A 25,613-nucleotide genomic window follows, 5' to 3' on the forward strand; every position below is an offset into this window, starting at 1 on the left:
TTATTTGAATATAAAACATTAACAGTTACAAAGCAGCAATTCCTCTAAAAAAAATAGAAACAAAATTACATTTTAAGTGAATTCCACAGAAACTTCGCAAATGAAAATTAACATTTGCGCAGCATTTCCCAGGCTTTAACTGCTCAGGTACTTTGGTCCTCCAACTCAATCCAAGATGCTGAACTGAGTCATAACAGTATAAATATTAAAGATTTTACCCAAAACTATTCCAGACAGTGATGATCCCATCGTCAGAGGCATAAAACCAGTGCATAGACAAACGAACAAAGAGGACTGGTCATTGAATTTACTTTAGCCTGTTTTAAAAAAAAAAAAAGAATGCAGCCATTTTTAATTCCAGTGTTCTCCTTACAAGTAAAAATATCTATCTCAAAGGTCACTTTTTCTACTTGCACAAAAAGGCTCTTTAGAAGCCAAATCTGCCACTTAGCTAAGCAGGAAAAGTACACATTAATCAACTTGTATCCACCAACAGTGAGTAAGCCAAAAAAGAAAAATAATATCAGTTTTACCGTTTACATCTGCACCCCACAAATGTCAAAAATCTCTTGTGGGAAGGACAGTCACAAGTGACAGCCAATCAGAATTCAGACTTTATACATTTAGGTTTAAGCCACAGGAGCCACTGTCTGAATCTGCATGGGAGGAGTGATGATCTAAGGCACCAGTGTTTAATCCAGAACTCAAGATTATGGACTATGGGTTATTTGTCACTGTGTCCCATCTGTCTGTTGACAAGCATGTGGTAGACCCCCTTCTTTGCCAGCAGCTGCTGATGTGTCCCCTGCTCCACCACGACTCCTCCCTGGAATACAGCAATGCGGTCTGCGTTCTGGATGGTGGACAGACGGTGGGCCACGACGATGCACGTCCTGCCCTTGCTGGCCTGGTCCAGAGCTTCCTGCACCACCTACAGAGAGAGCATGGTCTTATAAGAGCTCCTACTATGAATGTTTTCAGCACTAAAGATGGTTTCAGTTTAAACCAGAGCTGTCATCTTTATCAACATGGCTACTTTCCTGTATTCCTCCCATCCTCAAGTTTAATGTGAACTCTCTCAGCCCAACATTTCCCATTTTCTTGTGTGTGGATTTTAGCTGCAGCAGTCGTTTGTATGAGCTGGTGACTTTACTCACCATTTACTTAATCTCCCTGACAAGCATTACAGGTGAAAATGGAAAGATGTGCTCACCTTCTCGCTCTCAGTGTCCAGCGCAGAAGTGGCCTCATCCAGCAGCAGCAGTTTGGGGTTGCGGAGGATGGCTCGGGCTATGGCTATTCGCTGCTTCTGACCACCTGACAGCTGTGTCCCCTTATCACCTGCCTGCGTGTCATATTTCTGCTCATGGAAAAAACAAACACAAACAAAACAATGAGAGGGCATAGTTGTGTTACTATAGATGGTCAAAACTATACAAAGTATGGATCCAATCACTCCTCACAGCTGACAAATTTCTTAAAAAGTATACTTTGAGGTTTAATAATAATAATAGCTACATTTATTGCCAAGTTAATAAAATGCTGGCAGGAAATCATTTTCACATGTACAATAACACATTCATCTTCAGCTGGCCTCCTGCATGATTACCATTCACATTTGTTGACTCATAAGGCTTAATGATACAAGCCCTCCAGTAATCAGTACAGATTCCTCTGGTGTCTTGAATGGGAGAGGAGGTAAACCACTTCACTGGGATTGTCAGGTGGTCACTGTCCTCAGTGTTACATTGATTTTATGCCCATGACACGTAATGTGCCCCCTTCTGCTATCACCCCTTAATGTCCCAGCCTAGCTGTACTCCTGTCCGCAACCAGCTGCTGCTTCGTTCAGCACTCTCAGAGTGACTTGACTGCTCGTTGAAAGGCCTGCCCTCACACCCCCACTCTCTGTAGGAGCTTAGTTGTAGATTTAGCAATAAAGCCTTTACACCCTGTAACAGGGCAGCCCTTAGCGGCTGGAAACACAGTGAGACAGACCAAGGCAAGTGTAGTGGAACAAAGTATTTATTTGCTATATGGCTCTCCTTAAAACAATTAACTTGTCGAGCTTCTTCACAGCACAAAAAAATCCCCTAATGACAACTGGCAGCCTTAAATATGTTCAGCTGTCACAGACTTAACCATTATTCCACTCTCAGGTAAATTCTTAAATCCCAACCTTCCACCACAGTATACAATATATCAATAAGAATAAATAAATACATAAATACATCTTCACATTTACATATTAATAAATATTTCACACTTTAATGTTACACAAAACCCAATATTATAAAAACCCAGAAACCCAAGCACAAAAAGATTCACCACACTCTTTACCCATGGTCTCTCCCGGAACCTTTAAATGGTGTCTGGACCCCCGGGGAAACATTTGCCCAAACACCTTGAAGAGGACACAGGCAAGAAAGGTGAGTAATCATTAACTTACAAACGCTTATTTGCAACACTTTTCCCTAGATTTCACACACACATTTGCATTAGTTTTCCTTATTGGTAAACCTTAATCACAATCACCATTCTTCTCTCCTGACAGACAACCACCACATTCCTTGATGAGGAGCAGCTGTGCAGGATCTGAAACAAGGCCACCAACTGATTTTAAAATTCCCAATAAATAGTCAATAAATATTTAAACTTCTTGTGTGCAAATCCATGCTTAAAGTGCAATGCTACATAAAGTGCTTGATAAGGTGCTTTTAATAAAGTGAAAGGTGTGCTCTAAAGTGCTATACAGACAATACAATATAAATAAATGCAGTAAGGGAGTCCTCTTCCTTACATTTCCTCCTCCCTCTCTTGAGCGCGAAGTGCTTCAGTCCTCTGTCATCCTAGATAAACAATCAGCAACCTCATTTGACTTCCCCGGCCTATACTGGACCGTAAAGTCATAAGGCTGCAGAGACAGGTACCATCCTGCAATGCGGGCATTCGCATCCCTCATGCGGTTCAACCACTGGAGGGCACGATGATCAGTCTCCAGAGTGAAGTGACGTCCCAGAAGATAATACCTCAAGGCCTCAATAGCCCATTTCATGGCCAAGCACTCTTTCTCTACCGTCGAATACCTCGTCTCCCTGTCGAGTAGTTTCCGACTCAGAAACACCACAGGCCTTCTTTCACCATCCACCTCTTGCTGAAGGACAGCACCAAGGCCAACTCCCGAAGCATCAGTTTGCAAGATGAATGGCTTGTTGAAGTCTGGACTGTGTAGAACTGGATGTGTGCAAACTGCTTCCTTGAGGTCTCTGAATGCTCGCTCACAGTCTTCCGTCCAACGCACTTTGTTAGGGGCTGAGCCTTTTGTGAGGTTATTAAGTACAGTGGATCGCTCTGCAAAAGAAGGTATGAATTTCCGGTACCAGCCTACTAGACCCAGAAAACCTCTCACCTTCCTTTTTGTTGTCGGAACTGGGAAGGACTGAATTGCTTCAATCTTTCCAAACCTGCGGCTTTATCTTCCCAGAGCCAACTACAAAGCCCAAGTACTCCACTTCTCTCTTGGCTATGGAGCACTTCTTGGGATTGATAGTCAGTCCAGCCATTCTGATGGAGTGTAGCACCTTCTGTAGGTGAATGACATGCTCTTCCCAGGACTGGCTGTACACCACCACGTCATCCAGATATGCTGCAGAGAATGCTGACACATCTCTCAGTACATGGTCCATTAATCGTTGGAATGTCGCTGGTGCACCTTGAAGCCCAAATGGCATGACTTTAAATTGGTACATACCAAAAGGAGTTTTGAAGGCTGTCAGCTCTCTCGCTTCTGGCGCCAAAGCCACTTGCCAGTATCCTTTACACAGATCAAGTGTTGCAATGTACCTTGCTGATCCAACTCTCTCCAGCAGGTCATCCACCCTGGGCATTGGGTAGGGATCAAACTTGGATACTGCATTCAAATATCTGAAATCAATACAGAATCTCAGGGTGTCATCTTTCTTTGGTACCAAAACAATCGGGCTGCACCACTCACTGCTTGACACCTCAATGATTCCCAGGTCCAACATCAGTTTTATTTCTTTCTGTAGCACTGGCACCAACCGTTCAGGAATTCTGTAACTCTTTTGTCGAACGGGTGCATCCTCCTTCACCCGTATCTTGTGCTGAACCAGTGATGTGAAGCCTGGTGTTTCTCGAAAGAGCTGTGGGTCCACGAGTGGTTTTATATCAGCCTGCTCAGTAGGAGACAAATGAGAAAGGTCAACTGAAGCACAAACTTGAATGTTAGTTGGAAAGAACTTCTCAGTCACCTCCTCATCCTTAACTGAACGCACCAGTAACTGATAGACCGGCTCTTGTCGGCTGTGGAATGCCTTCAACAAGTTCACGTGAAATGTCTGATATTTTTTAACTCTTTCTGGCATATTCAGCTCATAAGTGACTTTACTCACTTGTCTGATGATCTCGTATGGTCCATGCCATTTTGTCAGCAACTTGTTATCGCTGGTGGGAAGCAATAACAGTACTTTCTGACCTGGAAGGAAGACCCTATCCCTGGCCTTCTGATCATACCAAGTCTTTTGATGTTTTTGTGCAGCTTTCATGTTGTCTTGCATCAATGATGCCATTTTCTCCAACCTCTCTCTCATGGTGATGACGTAGGCTGCGATGTTTTCGCCCTCTGCTTTGGATTCCTCCCAGCAGTCCTTAAGCAGATCCAGGGGGCCTCTCACTTGGCGACCGTATAAAAGTTCAAAAGGCGAGAAGCCAGTGGAAACCTGCGGGACCTCCCGGTAGGCGAACAGAAGGTAGGGCAGCCATTGATCCCAGTCAGCACCTGTGTCAGAGACAAACTTGCGCAGCATACTTTTGAGAGTCTGGTTGTATCTCTCCACTAGCCCGTCCGTTTGGGGGTGATAAGGGGTGGTCTTAAGTCCCTTTATCCCTAACAACTTATAAACCTGCTGCAACAACTTGGATAGAAAGTTCGTTCCACAATCCGTCAGAATTTCTCTTGGTATGCCTACCCTAGAGAAAAGCTGCAGAAGACAATTAGCAATGTGACGAGCTTTAATTGATCTGAGTGGGAAGGCCTCAGGAAACCGTGTTGCATAGTCACATATGACTAATATGTAGCGATGACCTGTGGAGCTCCTCTCTAAAGGGCCCACAATATCCATGCCTAGCCTCTCAAATGGTGTTTCAATAATTGGCAGTGGTTGCAACTGGGCTCGCGCTGCTCCTTTGCCTGAGGTCAACTGACATTTTTCACAGGAACGGCAAAACTCAGAAACCTGGACATACATCCCTGGCCAAACAAAACGGCTGCTGATCCTATTCAGTGTTTTGTGAAAAGCCATATGACCTGCCCATGGAATTGAATGACCCAAATCCGTAACTTTGTCTCTGAACTGTTGTGGGAGTGCCACAGCTTCGCACTTCCCCTTTCTCTGGTACAAGATGCCTCCTTTAATCAAGTAAACAGTGTCTGCAAGACAGCTTACCTGACCTTGACTAGCCCCCTCTACCTCTGTTACCTTCTCAAACCAGGGTTTTAGAGTAGGGTCGCTTCTTTGGAGTGCACCTAAATCTGAGGGAACATCAAACTCAAGTTGGTTATTTGGCTTAGGGAACAATGCTGTACCTTTTTCCCCTGAGCCTTTGAACTTTTCTCTTCTTTTCTGAGCCCTAGACTTCCTAATCTTCCCTGGCTCCGTTTCGAGAGACTCCTCAAAAAAGGGTAGTTCTTGCATCCTTTCCTTTGCACTTTGTGCTCTTGTGACTACATGACAGGGTTTAAATGGTTCAACTGTCATATCTAGAGGAAGTGAGCTTCCAGATTCATCACCTAAGCCTTGAATGTCTTTCTCAGCACTCACTTGAGGGTCATAATCCGACTGATGTATTAGATCAAAAAGAGTGGGGATGTCATTACCAAGTATCACTGAATATGGCAAACTGGGAACAACAGCTACCACTAACAAGTAGGTTTGACCTCCTACTGTCAGGTAAACCTCAGCAGTGGGGTACCTGTGTTCGTCTCCATGCACACAACTTATTGTAGCCCCAACCCCACTTAGCTTTTCTCCTGAAATTATGCTAGAGTGTACAAGAGTTTGGAAGCACCCAGAGTCAAGCAAAGCTTCCTCTTTACGCCCATTAATTAAAACAGGGACAGTACAAGCTTTCTTTCCTACTGGCTCTGTGGCTGGTCTTGGAACTGCACATAAAAGAGATGGTTTTGACTTAAGTGCAGGGCAAAATTGTTGTGTATGGCCAAAGTTATGACAGTGATAACATTTAATATCCTGAACTGAAGACTTAAAGGATTTCTTCACATTGTGAGGTCTATGGGAAGGGAGCTGCCTAGAACTAGAAAGATTTCTAGCCTGAACTTGACCAGAACCCTGTTCACCCCCAATGGACTTACTTGGTTGGGCGTAGTGGGTCTCCCGGCTGAAGTAGGTGCTCTTGCTTCCTTTTCTGGCTGAAGTGAAAACCTCTGCGAGGCCAGCTGCTTCCTTTGCAGTCTTCGGGTCATGCTCACGTATCCAAATCTCCAGCTCTGGATTAACCATTCTCAAAAACTGCTCCAGAATTATCTGCTCAGATATTTCTTCTACAGTTGATTTTTCAGGTTTAATCCATCTTGAAAACAGGTCTTTCAATCTTACATAAAGTTCACGTGGCGTCTCACCTGGCTCCACTTTCAGAGATCTGAAGCGGCGTCTGTAGGTGTCAGCAGTGATCTCATATTTTGCCAGAATTGCCTCTTTCACCTTATCATAATTCTCAGAGTCTGTTAAATCCATAAGAATGTAGGCTGTGCGGGCTCTACCTGTCAACAGGGGAACCAGACGAATAGCCCACTCATCTCTGGGCCATCGACACACGTTTGCCATTCTTTCAAACGTAGTCAGAAAATGTTCAATGTCATCTTCTGGTGACAGAGGAAAAAGTTTTGGTTCAATTAAAGACCTGGACCCACTGGCCACTGGAATGTCTTCACCATTGAATCCAAGTTCTTGTTCTTCAGATGTTGTAGGGGGCGCTGGCGCCTCTGGTGGGTCAGGCTTATCAGTTACAGCGTTAACTTGTAGCTGGATTTGCTGAAATTGATGCTGCATGCCTTTCCACCTTTGCTCCTGACGTGACAAATCCTTCTCCCACTTTTGGTCTCTGGCTGCTTGAGACCGCATAAGAGATTTCACCAACCCTGTTAACTCCTCCAATTTGTCCTCAGGGCTTGTTGCTGCCATGGCCTCTAGCTCAGATGAAGCTCCAACTCCTTCATCAGGCTGCTCCTCTTGGCCTGGCTTTCTTCCACCTCTTGTCATCATCTTCTCACTGTGGCATGAGTGACACACTCCTGACACCGCTTGTAACAGGGCAGCCCTTAGCGGCTGGAAACACAGTGAGACAGACCAAGGCAAGTGTAGTGGAACAAAGTATTTATTTGCTATATGGCTCTCCTTAAAACAATTAACTTGTCGAGCTTCTTCACAGCACAAAAAATCCCCTAATGACAACTGGCAGCCTTAAATATGTTCAGCTGTCACAGACTTAACCATTATTCCACTCTCAGGTAAATTCTTAAATCCCAACCTTCCACCACAGTATACAATATATCAATAAGAATAAATAAATACATAAATACATCTTCACATTTACATATTAATAAATATTTCACACTTTAATGTTACACAAAACCCAATATTATAAAAACCCAGAAACCCAAGCACAAAAAGATTCACCACACTCTTTACCCATGGTCTCTCCCGGAACCTTTAAATGGTGTCTGGACCCCCGGGGAAACATTTGCCCAAACACCTTGAAGAGGACACAGGCAAGAAAGGTGAGTAATCATTAACTTACAAACGCTTATTTGCAACACTTTTCCCTAGATTTCACACACACATTTGCATTAGTTTTCCTTATTGGTAAACCTTAATCACAATCTCAATCACCATTCTTCTCTCCTGACAGACAACCACCACATTCCTTGATGAGGAGCAGCTGTGCAGGATCTGAAACAAGGCCACCAACTGATTTTAAAATTCCCAATAAATAGTCAATAAATATTTAAACTTCTTGTGTGCAAATCCATGCTTAAAGTGCAATGCTACATAAAGTGCTTGATAAGGTGCTTTTAATAAAGTGAAAGGTGTGCTCTAAAGTGCTATACAGACAATACAATATAAATAAATGCAGTAAGGGAGTCCTCTTCCTTACACACCCGACCTCCACAGGATCCACCTTACTACACCAATTGTGTTCTGTCTGAGCTGCCATTTCCATCCCAGTTATGCTTTTCAACCTGCAGGTGGAAAAATAAAGCACCACCAAGTTTGTTTATCACAGCAGTAAAAACACTGATCAAAGGTTTTTCAACAAAGGTTTTTCACAAAGGCCTCTTTAGGAGACTTGCATTGTTGCTGTAATTACCTTTGTACACCATTTCACAATTTTTAATTTTAGCTGACTTATGGTCCCCTTTACAGCATCTCCATCTGACCTATGAAGCCTTATCTTTACATCATCTTAAAGAAACCTGGGGGCAATCACACCAACCTTTCATCTACAGCTTTATCATGACAAAATATTTCAGGTCCATGAGAGTGGAATAAATGTTACTAAACCCAACCTCGTCCATCTTGGGGTTAATGTAGTTGAGCAGAAACAGAAAGGCACGAGACCTTTACAAAAGGATGGAGCTCTATTCAATGCCAAATAACAACAGTTGCCTCAAAGCACTTTATATTGTAAGGTAAAGACCCTACAATAATACAATACAGGGCAGAAAGAATTACTCAAAGATGACTCGATAGTGACAGCAACCACAACAGTTTGATAGTGCTTTTTGATTAGTGCTTTATACTTTTAAACTAATGTTTGAAGATTTTAAATTAGTGGCAAGATCCCAGATCTCTCAAAAACCACAGACCAGCATCTAGTCTACAGTTCATCAGCAAAATGCTTTGAAACCACCACATTACTATCAGGTTTCAGTCTGCCTCCTGATCAGAGCACTTTAAAGTCTCAGCACTGACCAGTTAACTGCTTGTCAAATACAAGCAGCAAATTCAACATTTTAAAGGACGTAAAAAGCAAAAGAAATGCCATCTGAGCGATCTGGACGACGAGTCTTAAACACTGTATCGAAGACATTTCGGAAGTTTCAAAGTTAAATTGATCTTCGTTTGTTTCTAATGTGAAACCATCACATCAAAAACCAGCAGTACTGAGAGAGCATAAAACAACAAAAAACAAACTTGAAGTGTATAGTTAGCTCCAGGCAATAAATCAATGATTTCTTGTAGTCATCTATTATCTTATCGGCAGCAGTGTTGCCTCTTACGGTTACATTTTTTTAAATCTTCTTTAGATGTTTATCATCATTTTATCATCATGCGATGTGATAAAAATCTATGGAGTAGGTGACACTCATAGGGATCATTTTATAGCAGCCATCAAGTGTTGGTGTGCACAGCCTGAATCAGAAACAGCATAAAGTTGAGACTCATTCTAAGGCTTTAGGTTTTGAGGGCAACACAAAGACATCCTGGCTGCACTAAACTTCCCTCACAGTAAAACCCTGTGGTAGCTGGGCAGAGGCAGCTCTAGGCAGCTTTGTGACGCATTAAAAACAAAGCTGACATCAGAGTCCATCTTTGTTTAGATTCAGTGTTTCAGCCTCCTTTCTTGCTGTAACCCTGAGTCTGCTTTTTTTGACCACCTCTTTATCCACCCAGTCTGTTTTACTGACACTGGATTTGACCCTTATCTTTACATGGAATCTTCTATAAAATAGTATAATGACATTACCAGTGGCAAACCCTCTATGAAGTTGTGAATGTTGGCTGCTTTGGCCGCTGCCTCTATCTCGTCCATGCTGACTTTGCGGCTGTTGTCTCCATAGGCAATGTTTTCAGCCAAAGAGCAGTCGAACAGCACGGGCTCCTGGGAGACGATGCCTATCTGGGACCTCAACCAGTGAATGTTCAAGTTTTTGGCATCAGATTTGTCCAACACCTGAAGGAGAAAGAGTAGCACAAATAGGCTTGCATGCTTTGGCACCTGGACGATCATTCATTTGATTGTGCAACATCGTTTTAATCACCAAGCCCTGAAGGAAATGTCTGATTTGTTAATGGCTAAAAGCTTGTTTAGCTGAAGAACTTGTCACTTCTTATTTAAAAGTTAACATTGGTTTTACATTAATTCTGAATCAATGCAGAAATTCAGTTAATGAGTTATTTTGCCAGAGACTTTTTTTTGTTTTTTTAAAGTGACAAACACAAACGTACTAGAAAACCTGCAATGTGCACATGATGTTCAAAAACACCAACAGGACACGAGACAACAGGCACACTATTCATTTCCCTCCCAACCAGATAAATGTTTATGCAGTAATCCAGATAAGAGCTCCTGTTACATGGACTTCATATCAGCACTGGAAAGCACTGGCCAGCTAATCATTACCCAACTGTCAGTAGGTGATGAGGCATCAGTGTGAGGTAGTGCACAGAGCGTGGGCGTGCAGTTGTTTTCTCACCACTTTCCCATCCAGCGGGTCATAGAACCTCTCCAGCAGCTGGACGGTGGTGCTCTTCCCACAGCCGCTGCTTCCCACCAAGGCCAGAGTTTCTCCCTTCTTTACACTCAGATTCAGCCCTTGCAGGATGGGTACATCAGGACGTGAAGGATAATTAAACTTGACCCTCTCAAAGGTCACATTACCATCAAACTGGTCCTGGAAGAAAAGAAAGAGTTAGATATGTGGTAAAATATCACTTTTCTAAAGCCGTGTTTGCGTCATGTACCGGACAGTCTCCGTCCTTTGACAGATTATCAATGGCAGGCTCCTTGTTTAACAGCATCATGATGTGGGCAGCAGACAGTTTGGCCTTCGCGTAGTTTGGAGCGAAGGAGTTGACTTGACCGACAGCCATGGCACCAAACAGAACGGCTGAAATCACACTGGGAGAGGAAAGTTAAACACATTAGCTTCGCTGTCAGTGGGGTGTGAAACAGGATTACATAAGGCTAAGCTAACACGAACCTACGACATCTGTGTGCCCAGCATGTTTGTAATTACTGATAATCTTAAAGATGAGTTTGCGCTGTTCGGTCCCGCCGATAATGATGAACCGACTGACGAGTTTATGCCTACAACAGCTGTAGTCAGAAGTTTGCATTTACTCATCGTGGGCATGAATTTAATGGTAATTTTGTGGCCTTTAATGTTGCGTCACCACTTCGCCAAGAACTGGAAGAAGACCCAAACCATTAGCCTGAGATGAGAGGGAGCTGGTTAAAGTGTTCAAGAACAACCCAGGAACCACGAAGTCCGAAGCCTGCCATGAACTGGAAACTGCTGGAACACCAGTATCACTGTCCAGTTAGATGTGTTTTACATCACTATTGACTGAGAGGGTGCCAAAGCCTGTGCTCAAAAGTCAATCCTTTGAGCTCGACTGAAAATGGCAGACGCCCATGTGGACAAGCAAATGTCTCCTGGAGAAAAGTTTTCTAGTCAGACGAGAAGATTTGTCGTGGTGGGTAAACGGCTCAAAACGTTGGAAGCGTAAAGTTGAGGCTTTCAAACCCAAAAACAATGTATTAGCACCGAACCAGTGTGGTGGTGGTACCATCATGCTCCGGGCTGTTCTGGCAGTGACAGCATTGATATTGCATAAATTGGCTGGAATAATGAATAAGAAGCAGAACCACCTCCACCTTCTTCAACTCCACCTCAAATCAACAACTATATGATTGACCAGGACAATAATGCCAAACACAGATTAAAACTGGTTTAGAATGGATAAAACAGGCTAACATTAAATTAATGACAAGACTGTCCCAAAGCACAAACCTCAGTCCTATTGAAAACTTGTGGATTATTTTTGCTTTCCTGGCACAGACCTGAATTTAGGCAAACTAAAATGGGCTCTACCAATCCTGCCAAGGAGTGATTAAATGATGCCAGAGGCTCGTTTCTAAGGCACATTTAACCAAACATTAGTGGGGTTGTTTGTATATATTGGAGCCTGTGTGGATCCAAAATTCACTTTACTACAGTAATGCTGTACAATCATTCCATCCTGGAGAGTGGGAAAAAGCTCAGAGACATTAAATCAGCCTCAGTTGGGTGTACAGTGTTCATTAAGAGGTAAAGAGTTAATATTTTCTTCTTTTATGGACGCTGAGGCTTCGGTTTGCCATGAACTTTGGACTTCCCAGTTTATGCAACACAATATAAATGAAAGCAGTGGCTCCTCCCAGCAAAAGAGGGTCTGATGTATTACCACAAGTATCTGTCACAGTGTACATTTGAAAGCCACCCACGCTGAGGCTCTTCAACTGCTTCTGACTAAGATAATGATTAACAGCCACATGAAAAGGTTCTGTCCATCAGAAATGCTTTGTTTGGATGTTACCCGCCACGCAAACTGTCAGGCTGCCTGTTAATCTCCTCATGAAGATACAAGCCAATGTCTCAGTTCACTCACAGGAAGACCCCTTCGACACTCATCCTTCCAGCTATAATGAGCCAAGCACCAAAACGGAAACAGGCCGCATAAGCGAAATAGATCATCGCCTGGGAAAAGGAGAAGGTGAGGCCGTAGATGTGTGCCATTTTCTTTGAGTTTCTGTAAAAACATGAGAAAGGTGGCATCAGAACTTAAAGAGCGTATAATTGAGCAATCAGGTCCCTGTGGTACAAATTATCGTACTTGTAGGGCACATCGAGGTTCTCCTGATACAAAGCTTCAAACTTTTCCTCTCTTGTGAGGCAGACCACGGTGCGGATGTTCTCGATGGCCTCTGTGGCAATCTGAAGAGACGCAATGCAAATATCTCATGAGTTCAGAGTTTCAACAGACTGAGCCGTGAGGAATTTTTACTTTCACTCTGGCACATCTCGCACCCAATCCTCACCTTTCCAGCCTTCTCCAGCTCCTTCTTGTCTTCAGCAGCGTGTCCGGCGAGCATCTTCATCTCAATGGCTCCAGCCACTGCAATGATGGGCACCAGAGACAGGAGCAGCAGAGTCAGCTCCCAGCCGTACACAAAACCCAAGATCAAACCGGTGCCCATGTTGGCGAAGTTCTGAGCGAGCGTGGCCATACGCACGCCTGCGGCCTAAATGGATGATTTGACACTTTAGTGTGAGCCTTTGGTAACCTTTGGCCAGCTGTTGTTGAAGCTTACCCCCTGCACTTGGGCTGCATCTGTGGCCAGTCTCGTAGTGAGCGCACCAACACTGTTTTTTGGTTGGTCAAACCAGCCCAGATCCTGCAAAGGAGATTTGAAAGAAGCACTGAAGGACCTGACCAGCTTTTATTATGGCTGCCATGTAGATAATTGGTTCACTTTAGCCACCAAGAAAAATGTATTTTTCAACATCCTCCTCCCTGCTCTCTCATTTGACTTTGTCACTTACATACCTGCCTCATCATGGACTTAAAGGCCCTCAGTCTCAGTGTCAAGGTGAGGACCTCTCCAGATTTACCAAAACAGAAACCCTGTTTAAAAAAATAAAAAATAAATAAATAAATAAAAAACCCACACAACCCCCCCCCCCCAAAATTAGCACACGTGTCACATCATCCGCATGTGTTGTCACATCAGCATTCTTTCAACTTGTGTGCACTCTCCTAAAGTTTGACAGGGACCTGTGTGACCATTTCCCTTTCATTTTTAACCTTTTTATTTACATTACTTACTAGCAGGATATAACAGAGTTTACCAAGGTTTACCACAAACCCTCTTCCATCAACCGCGTGCGTTTGCATACCTGTAGAAACATGGTGACAAAGGAAACTGCTCCAATAGCAGCAAACATGAGGGAAAAGAAAACTGATCTTTGTCTGACAATGTCTTGGTCCGGTTCTGCAAACACCTGAGGGGAGATAAAAAGATGAAGCTTTCTACAGCTGCTGAAAACACCTCCATTCAGCATCAACATGTTATCAAGAGTAACCTACATTGATGATCTTTGAGAAGACGACGGCAAACGCAGGCTGCATTGCACCATTGATAATGGCACAAAGGGTCCCCAGCAGAATGTATGGCAGCTCTGAAGTGTTCAGAGCCATCACTTTGAGGAACGACACAGGGGGAACGTCTTCATCCTGCAGACAGGAGGAAAGATTAAAAAGGCTTCTAATGCAAGTGATGAATGAATGGTGTGTATAAGTAAATTCTCAGCATGAAAACGATCCCAAACACATTGCTAATGCAGTAAAAGTATAGTTGATAGAAACATACAATAGATCATAATCAGTCTAGGAGCCCAAACCAACATTATCGAATCAATGTGGGATCATCTTGACAGAACAAAAGGCAGCAAACATCCAAAGAAGAGTTTTGAATGTCCTTCAAGAAGCCTGGAGAACATTTCCTGAAGACTACTTGAAGAAACTGCCTAAGAGAATAAATTGCAGCCCCATGTCTTAAAATAAATAGTACTGTATAATTCAATTATTAGTTTCCAGAAAAAGTAAGAGGTGTGAACACTCATCCAAGTGAAAATAACAATAATAATTTTTTTATTTTTTTTAAAAACATCTTAGACTAAGAATCATATTTTCTTCACATTCCTTTATTGATAGAAGGATTTAGGTGTTTGCTCACCTCCAAGTTATCACTAGTCAACTTTTTCTTTTCCTCTTTGTCCCCTTCTGAAGTTTTAAAGGATGCACCTTTTGTGCTCTTCCTCTTGAAGAGAGAAGACTCCGACAACGACCTGACTCCTGGGCTTCTCTCATCTGCAGACGGCTCATGCTCCTCCTCCGCATTTTTCTGAAACGTCTTCAAGAGGAAAACCACAAATGCAAAACAAACAAATAAAGACTGGGTGCTGTGGAAGTTCCCATCTGCTAAAACTGCCTGTGTGCAAATATTACCTGCATGGAGACCAGTGTTTGGTAGACTCCCTTTCCTTCCATCAGCTCGCTGTGAGTTCCCACCTCTACAACCTTGCCATCTTTGAAGCCGGCAATAACATCAGCGTTTCTGATTGTTGAAAGGCGGTGAGCCACGATTAGTGTGGTTCGACCCAACCGGACCTGCACACGGGCGAGTTTGTGTGTTACACTGAGTTAAATGTTACTAGCATGCTGCTCTGATGTGAGGTACACAAGCATTTAACATAAACTGTTAAATTATTGCAGGAGGGTAGGTTTATGTGCACTGTGGCTCAAATCCACCATCCATGCAGGAGACATTTATACAAGACTATGAATCAAGTCAGATCGGACGGATTGCTCCTCTGGACATGAGTTAACATTTCTACTCTGTCTCTATTTATTTTTATTTTTTTACAGTAGCCTTGAAACAAGAATTAAGTAACCGTTGAGCCGTACCTTATCAAGCGCCGCCTGCACGATGGTCTCACTCTCAGCATCGAGCGCAGATGTGGCTTCATCCAACAGGAGGATTTTGGGGTTGCGGACTAAAGCTCGGGCGATGGCGATCCTCTGCTTTTGTCCTCCGCTCATCTGAGTCCCCCGATCTCCCACCAGAGTCCCAAACTTCTGCTCAACACAGAGAGTCCAATGATTAGCAAGTGGAGATCAATCATTTACAGGGACAGAGGAATTGTAAGTGTTGCCCTACATCGGGTAGCTTCATAATGAAGTCATAAGCGTTTGCTTCCTTGGCAGCTTGTTCAATCTCCTCCTGCGTCACGTCGGTTCGGCCATATCGGATGTTCTCTGTGATGGTGGTGGCGAAGAGGATGGGCTCCTGGCTCACCACCCCGATCATCTCCCTCAGGTGTCGGACGTTAAGAGAACGAAGATCGTGACCGTCAACAAACACCTACATGGACACACGACACTCAGTTTACACCGTTGTGTAGATTCGCTGTTTCCATTTACTGGTTTATGCAGAGCCCTTTATACACAGAAGCCATTTAACAAAAAAAAAAATAAAAAAATTCCACACAAATCAGTTTACTGTATTTAAGTAAACAGACTCAATTTTCATAAGGAGTGTCCAAAATAAACAAAGTTCTTTAAAAGAAATCCACTTTACATCTACTTTCAGCTTTAAGTTGTTAAAATTAAAAAAGACAAAAATAAATATAAAAGGTCTGATTTCTGAACGGTTAAGTCTACACAGGACTGATCTGATTTGTACATCTTGTACTTCAAAGTACTTGAGGTCCCACTTACGTTTCCTTCCTGAGGATCGTAGAACCGCTGCAGCAGCTGGATTGTGGTACTTTTACCACAGCCACTGCTTCCCACCAAGGCAAAGGTCTGCCCCCTCTTCACAGTCAAGTTCAGGCCATTTAACACCTACAGACAACATGAGTTTGGGGATATAAAAATGTCCGCATGCTATTTTAGCACTTTAAATTTGAGTATACAGCAGCTATGAGAACACACTTTGATATCAGCCCTGGAGGGGTAGCTGAAGTGGACGTTCTTGAACTCGATGTCTCCTTTGATGCATTCAGGTTTGTAGCCAGCCTCTGAATAGCTGTCGATACTGGGGACCTGTCGAGAAGAGAATCAAATACGGCAGATTTCACTTCTAAGAGGCCAAACTAATACAGCAGAACAGGGCTTATTCTTTTCATAACCTCAAAGAAACAATGGGAGGAAATGCTGTTAGCCCTTCAGTTTCAGCTGAGCACATTTAGAAAGCACAATGTTTATTTTCACAGTGCTTTGCGTTTTCACTGCATCTCCTGTTGCACAGCTCTGTTATTCTCCCTTTTGCCTTGCAACTTACAAAAGCTGAGCTGTGTTTTGGCAGAATTTGACACTTATGTCTCACCTGGAAGCCTCATCCTTTACACTTCACCCTTGAACATAAGAATAAGTAGTAGCCACAATACAAGAAATGATTTCAGTGTGAACACAGGTAAAACAGAAGTGACTTTCAAAGGCTTAATACCCTCCCCTTCAAGTCTGGAGCAAGGAACATGTTTCAGAGAAGATCCCATTTGTTTTGCTCGAGGTTGTGTGCATTTCTGTTTCTGTGCAAACAAAAGTGCTGCTCAGCCTGCAGTTTCTCAGATGGGGCCATCCTTTATCTGCATTTCTAAACTAGCATGAGTCTGTAGTCATACACAGAGACAAACACGTGCAACAAGCTAAACAAAGCCACATCCCAGAATAGCAACAGGCAGGAGTTGACCCTGCAAGCCATCCTTCAAGTGGCTCAGTTAAACAGACTGGTTATGCTCCAAGCTTCTGTGGCCATAGGAGCCCCTTTTAAATTCTACTAAAGCTGATTTCACAAAACACTATCCACCATCTTCACAGTGTCTGCAAAACTCATGATCATACTCAAGTTTTAATTACTTTTTGGAAATGAGTCTGATTCAGCGAGTGGAAGAGATTTACAAGAACCACAGCTGTGCAACGTCAACTGAATGACCTGCGGTGTCTTCAAACAGCAGGAGCTCCAATTACAGCAAAATCCAGCTCCAGGTTGCTGGCAGCATCAAAGCAGCTCACCGGAGCGCCACCGTAAAGCAGCATGTTTGGTAATACAAAGTGACAACAGGGCAACAACACGAATGGGTGGAAAAAAAAAGAAAGAAAAGTAAGCGTTGAGTGGAAAACATTGCACTTCTTACGTGATCAATGATGTTGTACACTTTATATGCAGCTCCCCTAGCACTCGCAAAGGTCTGGATGTTGGGAGAGGTCTGTCCCAGTGAGAAAGCGCCAATGAGCACAGAAAAGAAGACCTTTTTTTTAAAAAAAAAAAAAAGAAAAAGAAAAAGTGCACTGGTGTTAGCCACAGCAAAAACCTCCAAGTCACATGCATGTTTATTGTACAAACTAACAGGTGACAAATCTACTCACAGTGAGTACGGTTCCAATCGTGTACTCTTCACTCAGGACGAGTGTACTGCCATACCAGAAGGCCAGAGCATAGGACAGGTAAATAAAGAGGAAGGTGACACCCATGGAAAGGTTAGCAGAGATCGCCTTCTTTATTCCCATCCTCTTAGCATCCTCTAGGTTCTTATGATATCTAGAGTGCAACACAAAGAGCACAGTTAGGGGCAAATATAGTATAAAATACATTTTTAAACTGCACAAACAGTGGATTTCTGCCAAGACCGACCACATCTGCACAAATAATGCCATTTGAGGCGGTTGATAACAGTTAAAGACATGACACCTCTTAATCTCCTTCTCTTGACCACTGAAGGCAAACACAGTCCTGATTGAAGAGATCACCTCCTCGGCTACAGCACCGGCTTTAGCATATGCAGTCTGCTCTTTACTGGTGAACGATGTGAGCACCTGTACACAGACAAAAGGTGGTGATGCATACAGAGCCCAGGGTGTTTTAAGCATCAGAAACACAGGGATAAACTTCTGCAGCAGCTTACCATACTGAAAAGAGCAGCAGAAATGCCAAGCACGGGGCTCACAGCCAGGATGACCAGAGTGAGCTTCCAGCCTTTGCTCAAGCCGATGATAAAAGACACAACAAAGCTGGTGAAACCCTGGATCAGCATCCCCACCTTGTCTCCGATACCTTCTTGGATCTTATAGACATCACTGCACATGCACATATAAACATCAAGCTCCAGTTTTGAAAAGTCAGATACTTTGAAATACAAGTGACAGACACACTCATCTCCATAACGCAATTTATTCAAAGTGTCCTTCAGTTTCAGAAAGTTAGAGATCTGCATAGCTGCTGATTATACTTCTAGCACGTTTAATTAACACACAGCACTGTGGGACCTTTAAAAATCACACACTTCTCATCTGTTACCCACTCTGTGAGACGCGTGTTGAGCTCTCCCGTCTCATTGACGTCAAACCAGCCAATGTCTTGCCGCATGATTTGGTGGAAAAACAGGATGCGGATGCGTTTGACCTGCCGACCGGCTGCCAGAGCCCAGAGGGCCACCTGTAGGTAGGCTGCAACCAGGACCCCAGCTCCCATGATGGAGAAGTATATGGCATGGCTGGGAGAGGACAAGTGACAGATGCGGTCTGATAAATCTGTTTCAGTCAGTCTCTCCGCCTGATGAGGCAGCTATGAGGTGTCAGGCTGTGAGGTCTTACCCAGTCATTTCCTCTTCTAAGGTGCTGTTTGTGGAATCTGAGGACACAGGAAGGAAGAACAAAAGAGTCATTTTACTCCTTAATGATTATTGCTGTGCTACCCATGTGCACACTAGCCTGCATCTGAAACTCACTGGGGAAAGCCTGCTGTATGAAGCTGTCCGTCATGTCGCCGAAGACAATGCACATGAGTGGAAGCACTACGCCGTTTGCCATTGACATCACTGTCCCAGCTATAATCATTAAGACATCCCAGCGGTCTGCAAACCTAAACTGCACACAGAAAAAAATAATAATAATTTGAGTGGGAAAAAGTTAAACTCAAAGCAGCTTTCATCTCCTCGCTGCAGGAGTCTGGTGGAGTTCACTGAAACAACGGGAGGATGTGCCTCACTCCCATCCTCTCCCGACTTCCCCGTTCAGCACACACACCTTGCTGTTATGCTTGTAGGAATTTCCAGTCTTACAAGGATAACTATAAACAGTCAAACCAACTTATAACACTGCTGCTTCCATTTTATCTTCACATGTACACACGCACACTCCAATAAAGAAAAATAATTTGCACACCAGAAAATAAAAAAAGATAAAAATGAGCCTTGAAAAGAAATACGTGTATAACCTGTTTTTTTCTGGCAGCAGGTGATTAGTATGAAGATGAACCTACCACTTTGATGGGGCTAACCATGGGCATCTTAGGAGGCTTCTCCTTTTTCTTCTTCTTCAAGTCATCTTTTTCAGTCTCCCTGGAGAATTCATAAATGGCATGATGTCAAATATTTCCCAAGCACCGATAAAAAAAAAAAAAAAAAAAAAAAAAAAAAAAAATACTTTAGGAGTTTGACTCAAGTCACATAATTAGTAGAAAGGCGATTTAGAATTTAGAGTCTTCTTTTTTTTTTTTTTTTTTTTTTTTTACCCCGTATTTCCATTTTGTTGGGGTTTGGCTGCGGACATTTCCATCTGCTCCCTCTCCATGGCTGGGTCCTGTCAAAATAAAAGCCATCCCATAAACATGCCTTTGCCCTTTGGAATACGTTAAACCTGCAATAAAACACAGTCTGCAAAGTTAATCCTTTACAAAACTGAAATTTGAGGAATTTGAGGGGTGGAAAAAGTCAAAGTAGAGTAAGTCCGTGAAAACCAGGGTGCAGATATTCTGCCTGTTGGATGGATTTGGAAGAAGAACAAAAATGCCCCCCCCCCAACAACAGTTAGTCTTCTTTAACCTCCTAGGACCTGGCATCCACATATGTGGACATCACTTTTTTGGCCTGATATCCACTTACGAGGACATTATACTGCTACTGTTCTATCAAAAATTTAAACGAATATCCTCATATGTGGCGCTCATTTAAAAAAAAAAAAAAACAAACCAAAATTTAGGTAAAAAAAAATAAAAATCTGGTAATTGTTTGTTTTAACAATCATCGGGCCCCAATTAGCCAAAATATCAAAGAGAAATTAAAAATGTATGCGTGGAAGAGTTCGGGTCTTAGGAGGTTAAATATTGAAGTTGCGTAAAGTACAAGTAGAGCATTGTGGTAAAAGTATAAACCATTCACTTATCTCTATCTATGACATCACGCTCCATAATTTTAAATTTGTTTTACATTTCCTTTCAAGCAGCTTTGAAAATGGCAACAGTGTAAAGAGCTAAAACATTGAAAAAAAAAACATTTTACCATTTAAAAAAAATAAAAATCACATGTTTTTAGACACCGACAGTTTTACACAGCTTTGGGGGGGAATTTCCCCCCGAAGCGGTTTTATTTCCAGCACCGTCACCACCGCCTCTGTCTCTGACGTGGTTCAAGTATAAAACCATCGTCGTAGCTCTCAGTCAAATAAAAGCTAAATAAAATGTGTAGAAAAGAGTACAGACCCACCGTTTTCCCCCGCTGCTGTTCTTCCCTGCTTCTCCTCTGCGGACAGAGGTGTCGACCACGCGCACAAACTCGCGCACACTTTTCCTCTTCTGCTTCCTCAGCAGAGTGAAGCTGACCCCCCACCCACTTGAAACGTAAAGGCAAATAGGCGGAGCGGTTAGTGCTACGTTTGTGCAGATTTGTGCAGGTAAAATTAGCGTTTGTGCTGCTACGGTTTCCGAGATATTAAACTTTATTTTATAGGTCATTCAAAGGTCACCATCCCCCCAGACTGCTCCAAAACGGGCCAAAATGGTCTACTTTTTTAGTGCTACGTTTGTGCTGATTTGTGCAGGTAAAATTAGCGTTTGTGCTGCTACAGTATCTGAGATATTAAAAGTTATATTTTTTGCTGATGACATCACCATCCCCCCAGACTGCTCCAAAACAAACCAAAATGGTCTACTTTTTTAGTGCTACGTTTGTGCAGATTTGTGCAGGTAAAATTAGCGTTTGTGCTGCTACGGTTTCCGAGATATTAAACTTTATTTTATAGGTCATTCAAAGGTCACCATCCCCCCAGACTGCTCCAAAACGGGCCAAAATGGTCTACTTTTTTAGTGCTACGTTTGTGCTGGTTTGTGCAGGTAAAATTAGCGTTTGTGCTGCTTCTGTTTTAAAGATATTAATGAAAATGTAAAGGTCAACCAGCCCCCCCACATTACCCAAATCCAACAAAAGTGGTATCAAACGTTTGTGCTACGTTTGTGCTGGTTTGTGCTGCAAAGATTTTCGTTTGTGCTGCTATCATTTTAAAGATATTAATAACAATTTCTAGAGGTCATCAGAGGTCAACCAGCCCCCCCACATTAATTAAATCAAACAAAATGGGTGTCAATCAACTGTGCTACGTTTGTGCTGGTTTGTGCTGCTAAAATTTTCGTTTGTGCTGCTTCTGTTTTAAAGATATTAATGAAAATGTAAAGGTCAAAAGGTCAACCAGCCCCCCCACATTACCCAAATCCAACAAAAGTGGTATCAAACGTTTGTGCTACGTTTGTGCTGGTTTGTGCTGCAGAAATTTTTGTTTGTGCCGTTATTATTTTAAAGATATTAACAAAAATTTCTAGAGGTCAACCAGCCCCCCCATATTAATGGAATCAAACAAAATGGATGTCAAACGTTTGTGCTGGTTTGTGCTGCAAAAATGTTTGTTTGTGCTGCTAACATTTTAAAATGTTTAATAAAATAACGTCTTGATGCGTGCTTAATCATCCAGGTAAGTAAATCCCAAAAGGTTGATTCTGTTCATCTGGACATTTTCAGTTGGAGAAACGTTTCGTCACTCATCCAAGTGACTTCTTCAGTCTCAGCTGACTGTAGGTTTCCCCAACCTTATAAACACCCGTGAGTGAAGTTGCCCCCCCCTACCTTCTTCAAATCGAACAAAATTGATGTCAAACATTTGTCCTGCAAATTATTTTGTTTGTGCAGGTTATGTTTCCCTAATTTTATAAACAGTACATGTACAGTGAGAGAGAGATGTTACATCTGTCTTCACTTGCATCCCAGTCATAGAAGCGTTGGAGGTCGTTCATAAGAGATTACAGGATCATCCCAACCTCAGCAACAGGACCACTCTCAGCACTGATCAGTTGTGTTTGCTTTTGGAACTGTCTTAATTCCACCTATTTTGCATAAGGGTCAGTACAGGCAGAAATCTAGGTGTGCCATGGGTTCCCACAGGCCCCTGGTCAAAGTCACCAAACCAGTTCGTAAGCAGGTACAGGTGTGGCCAGAAGGGTCCTCAGAGGCACTGCTTTTCCACCACAGGCCGCCACACACGACAACACCACAGACTTTCAGGAATATACAGAAACTGTCACTGCCTACATCCCAAAATGCATCGATGATGTCACAGAGACCAGGACTATCACTGTCTGGGCCAATCAGAAACCATGGCTCACAGGTCAGGTTTAAATGCTCCTAAAGTTGAAAAATGCAAGCCTTCAGAGCCGGGAATTAGGTGAGTCTAAGAACAGCAAGGGCAAACCTGTCACGTGGCATCAGCTACAGCAAAGCTTCAGCAACAGCAGAGATACTTGGAGGCAGTGGCAAGGAATACAAACCATCACAGACTACAAGCCCACTCTACAGACCGTGGTGACACAATCCCCAGACAGTGTGTGGAGATCCCTCCACCATCATTACTGAACCCAAGAAGTCATCTATCTCCTGCTTTAAGGACTACCGTCCTGTCAAACTCACCTCCATCATTATTAAGTTAAGTGCTTTGAACGGTTAGTCATGCATCAAATCAAATTATTGCTTTCCCCCAACCTGGATCCATTTCAGTTCGCATACCAGTCAAAACGCTCAACCGATGATGGAATTTCAACTGCCCCTCACTCAGCCCTCACACATCTGAACACTAGAGACTCATATGTCAGAGTGCTGTTCATAGACTTCAGTTCAGCATTCAACACCATCATTCCCCAGCAACTCATTCACAAACTGGATCTGCTGGGGATCAGCACCTTGCTGTATAACGGGCTGCTAGATTTCTTGACAGGAAGACAGCAGACAGTACGGGTCAACAGCAACACCTCCAGCCCAAGAACACGGAATACGGGGGCTCCCCAAGGATGTGTGTTGAGCTCCCTTCTCTTCACTCTGCTGACCCACGACGAGATCTACTACAGGGGTGAAGTTAACCATCTGCCAGAGTGGTACAGCAACAACAACCTGTCCCTGAATGTGGAGAAGACCAACAGTGACTCTACTTCCTCTGCAAACTGAGAAGCACAAGAGATTCAACCCCCATTATGAGCACCTTTTACAGAGGCACAGTTGAGAGTATCGTCACCAGCTGCATCACTGTGTGGTATGACTCCTGCATTGGGTTCTGCAGGAAAAAATGACAACGGGTAGTGAGAGCAGCCGAGAGCATTGTGGGGACCTCTCTTGCCTCCCTCCCCAGGAGATCTACTGCACCTGCCTCATCTGGAAGGTCGTCTCCATTACAGGTGACTCCACTCATCCCTTCAACAGCGTCTTCAGTTTGCTGCCATCAGGAAGGATACTGAAGAGCCTCCGGGCCAGAACCAGCAGACTGAGAGACAGCTTCGTCCATCGGGCTGTCAGGATGCTGACCATCTCTGGATCGAGAAGGGGGGCCCAAGGGTACATCTTTCGCCATCCTACAATGCTGTGATTGTAGCCATTCCCCACTTTCTGTGAATGGTACTCATGGCCATTGATCAATAGGCTTTGATTAGTTGTCATTGATCAATGGTCATAAGAATTTGCATACTAACAATCATGGCATTAACCCCCCGGCACATTGTTCATTCAGTGGCGCTAGTTTCCTTCACTATGCAAATGTACTGTTTATATGGTTGGGGAAACCTACAGTCAGCTGAGACTGAAGAAGTCACTTGGATGAGTGACGAAACGTTTCTCCAACTGAAAATGTCCAGATGAACAGAATCAACCTTTTGGGATTTACTTACCTGGATGATTAAGCACGCATCAAGACGTTATTTTATTAAACATTTTAAAATGTTAGCAGCACAAACAAACATTTTTGCAGCACAAACCAGCACAAACGTTTGACATCCATTTTGTTTGATTCCATTAATATGGGGGGGCTGGTTGACCTCTAGAAATTTTTGTTAATATCTTTAAAATAATAACGGCACAAACAAAAATTTCTGCAGCACAAACCAGCACAAACGTAGCACAAACGTTTGATACCACTTTTGTTGGATTTGGGTAATGTGGGGGGGCTGGTTGACCTTTTGACCTTTACATTTTCATTAATATCTTTAAAACAGAAGCAGCACAAACGAAAATTTTAGCAGCACAAACCAGCACAAACGTAGCACAGTTGATTGACACCCATTTTGTTTGATTTAATTAATGTGGGGGGGCTGGTTGACCTCTGATGACCTCTAGAAATTGTTATTAATATCTTTAAAATGATAGCAGCACAAACGAAAATCTTTGCAGCACAAACCAGCACAAACGTAGCACAAACGTTTGATACCACTTTTGTTGGATTTGGGTAATGTGGGGGGGCTGGTTGACCTTTTGACCTTTACATTTTCATTAATATCTTTAAAACAGAAGCAGCACAAACGAAAATTTTAGCAGCACAAACCAGCACAAACGTAGCACAGTTGATTGACACCCATTTTGTTTGATTTAATTAATGTGGGGGGGCTGGTTGACCTCTGATGACCTCTAGAAATTGTTATTAATATCTTTAAAATGATAGCAGCACAAACGAAAATCTTTGCAGCACAAACCAGCACAAACGTAGCACAAACGTTTGATACCACTTTTGTTGGATTTGGGTAATGTGGGGGGGCTGGTTGACCTTTTGACCTTTACATTTTCATTAATATCTTTAAAACAGAAGCAGCACAAACGAAAATTTTAGCAGCACAAACCAGCACAAACGTAGCACAGTTGATTGACACCCATTTTGTTTGATTTAATTAATGTGGGGGGGCTGGTTGACCTCTGATGACCTCTAGAAATTGTTATTAATATCTTTAAAATGATAGCAGCACAAACGAAAATCTTTGCAGCACAAACCAGCACAAACGTAGCACAAACGTTTGATACCACTTTTGTTGGATTTGGGTAATGTGGGGGGGCTGGTTGACCTTTACATTTTCATTAATATCTTTAAAACAGAAGCAGCACAAACGCTAATTTT

The 25,613-nt window shown here is 43.0% G+C and overlaps 1 protein-coding gene and 1 long non-coding RNA gene across 3 annotated transcripts; one reads left to right on the forward strand and one right to left on the reverse strand.

Annotated features, from left to right (window-relative positions):
* Nucleotide 1: 1 nt before the first annotated feature.
* Nucleotides 2-20,001, reverse strand: abcb4 (ATP-binding cassette, sub-family B (MDR/TAP), member 4). 2 transcript variants are annotated; one of them, XM_085422934.1, is made up of 27 exons: nt 19,939-20,001; nt 19,687-19,765; nt 19,154-19,292; nt 19,020-19,056; nt 18,728-18,919; nt 18,332-18,503; nt 18,118-18,242; nt 17,796-17,967; nt 17,564-17,677; nt 16,362-16,472; nt 16,146-16,271; nt 15,586-15,789; nt 15,333-15,503; nt 14,874-15,035; nt 14,602-14,778; nt 13,953-14,099; nt 13,763-13,867; nt 13,413-13,490; nt 13,177-13,260; nt 12,904-13,107; nt 12,699-12,799; nt 12,474-12,614; nt 10,785-10,941; nt 10,517-10,714; nt 9,787-9,993; nt 1,214-1,360; nt 2-931 (listed from the first exon to the last, which is right to left on the reverse strand). In XM_085422934.1, exons 1-27 carry the CDS (start codon nt 19,995-19,997, stop codon nt 725-727), a joined length of 3,816 nt encoding a protein of 1,271 aa, XP_085279060.1. In that variant the 5' UTR covers nt 19,998-20,001; the 3' UTR covers nt 2-724. The 2 variants fall into 2 exon arrangements, with proteins under 2 accessions (XP_085279060.1, XP_085279059.1); XM_085422933.1 differs by lacking the exon at nt 19,939-20,001 and having other exon boundaries at nt 19,687-19,760.
* A 1,018-nt stretch (nt 20,002-21,019) lies between these two features.
* Nucleotides 21,020-21,789, forward strand: LOC146659089 (uncharacterized). Its single transcript, XR_014913772.1, has 2 exons — nt 21,020-21,095; nt 21,243-21,789. It is a non-coding gene; the product is annotated as an uncharacterized LOC146659089 (long non-coding RNA).
* Nucleotides 21,790-25,613: the final 3,824 nt, after the last annotated feature.

This window comes from Rhamphochromis longiceps, linkage group LG11 (assembly GCF_057381845.1).
Source record: "Rhamphochromis longiceps isolate RC_006_pf linkage group LG11, R_longiceps_female_GT1.1, whole genome shotgun sequence".
NCBI classification, from domain to species: Eukaryota; Metazoa; Chordata; class Actinopteri; order Cichliformes; family Cichlidae; genus Rhamphochromis; species Rhamphochromis longiceps.

Excerpts from the sequence above, each read along its gene's own strand:
- abcb4 (XM_085422934.1), bottom strand. The coding sequence starts at position 19,997 with ATGGAGAGGGAGCAGATGGAAATGTCCGCAGCCAAACCCCAACAAAAT. Across the intron at positions 18,504-18,727 it reads CTCAACACGCGTCTCACAGA|TGATGTCTATAAGATCCAAG; the intron begins GTGGGTAACAGA and ends GTGCATGTGCAG. Across the intron at positions 932-1,213 it reads TGGACACTGAGAGCGAGAAG|GTGGTGCAGGAAGCTCTGGA; the intron begins GTGAGCACATCT and ends CTCTCTCTGTAG.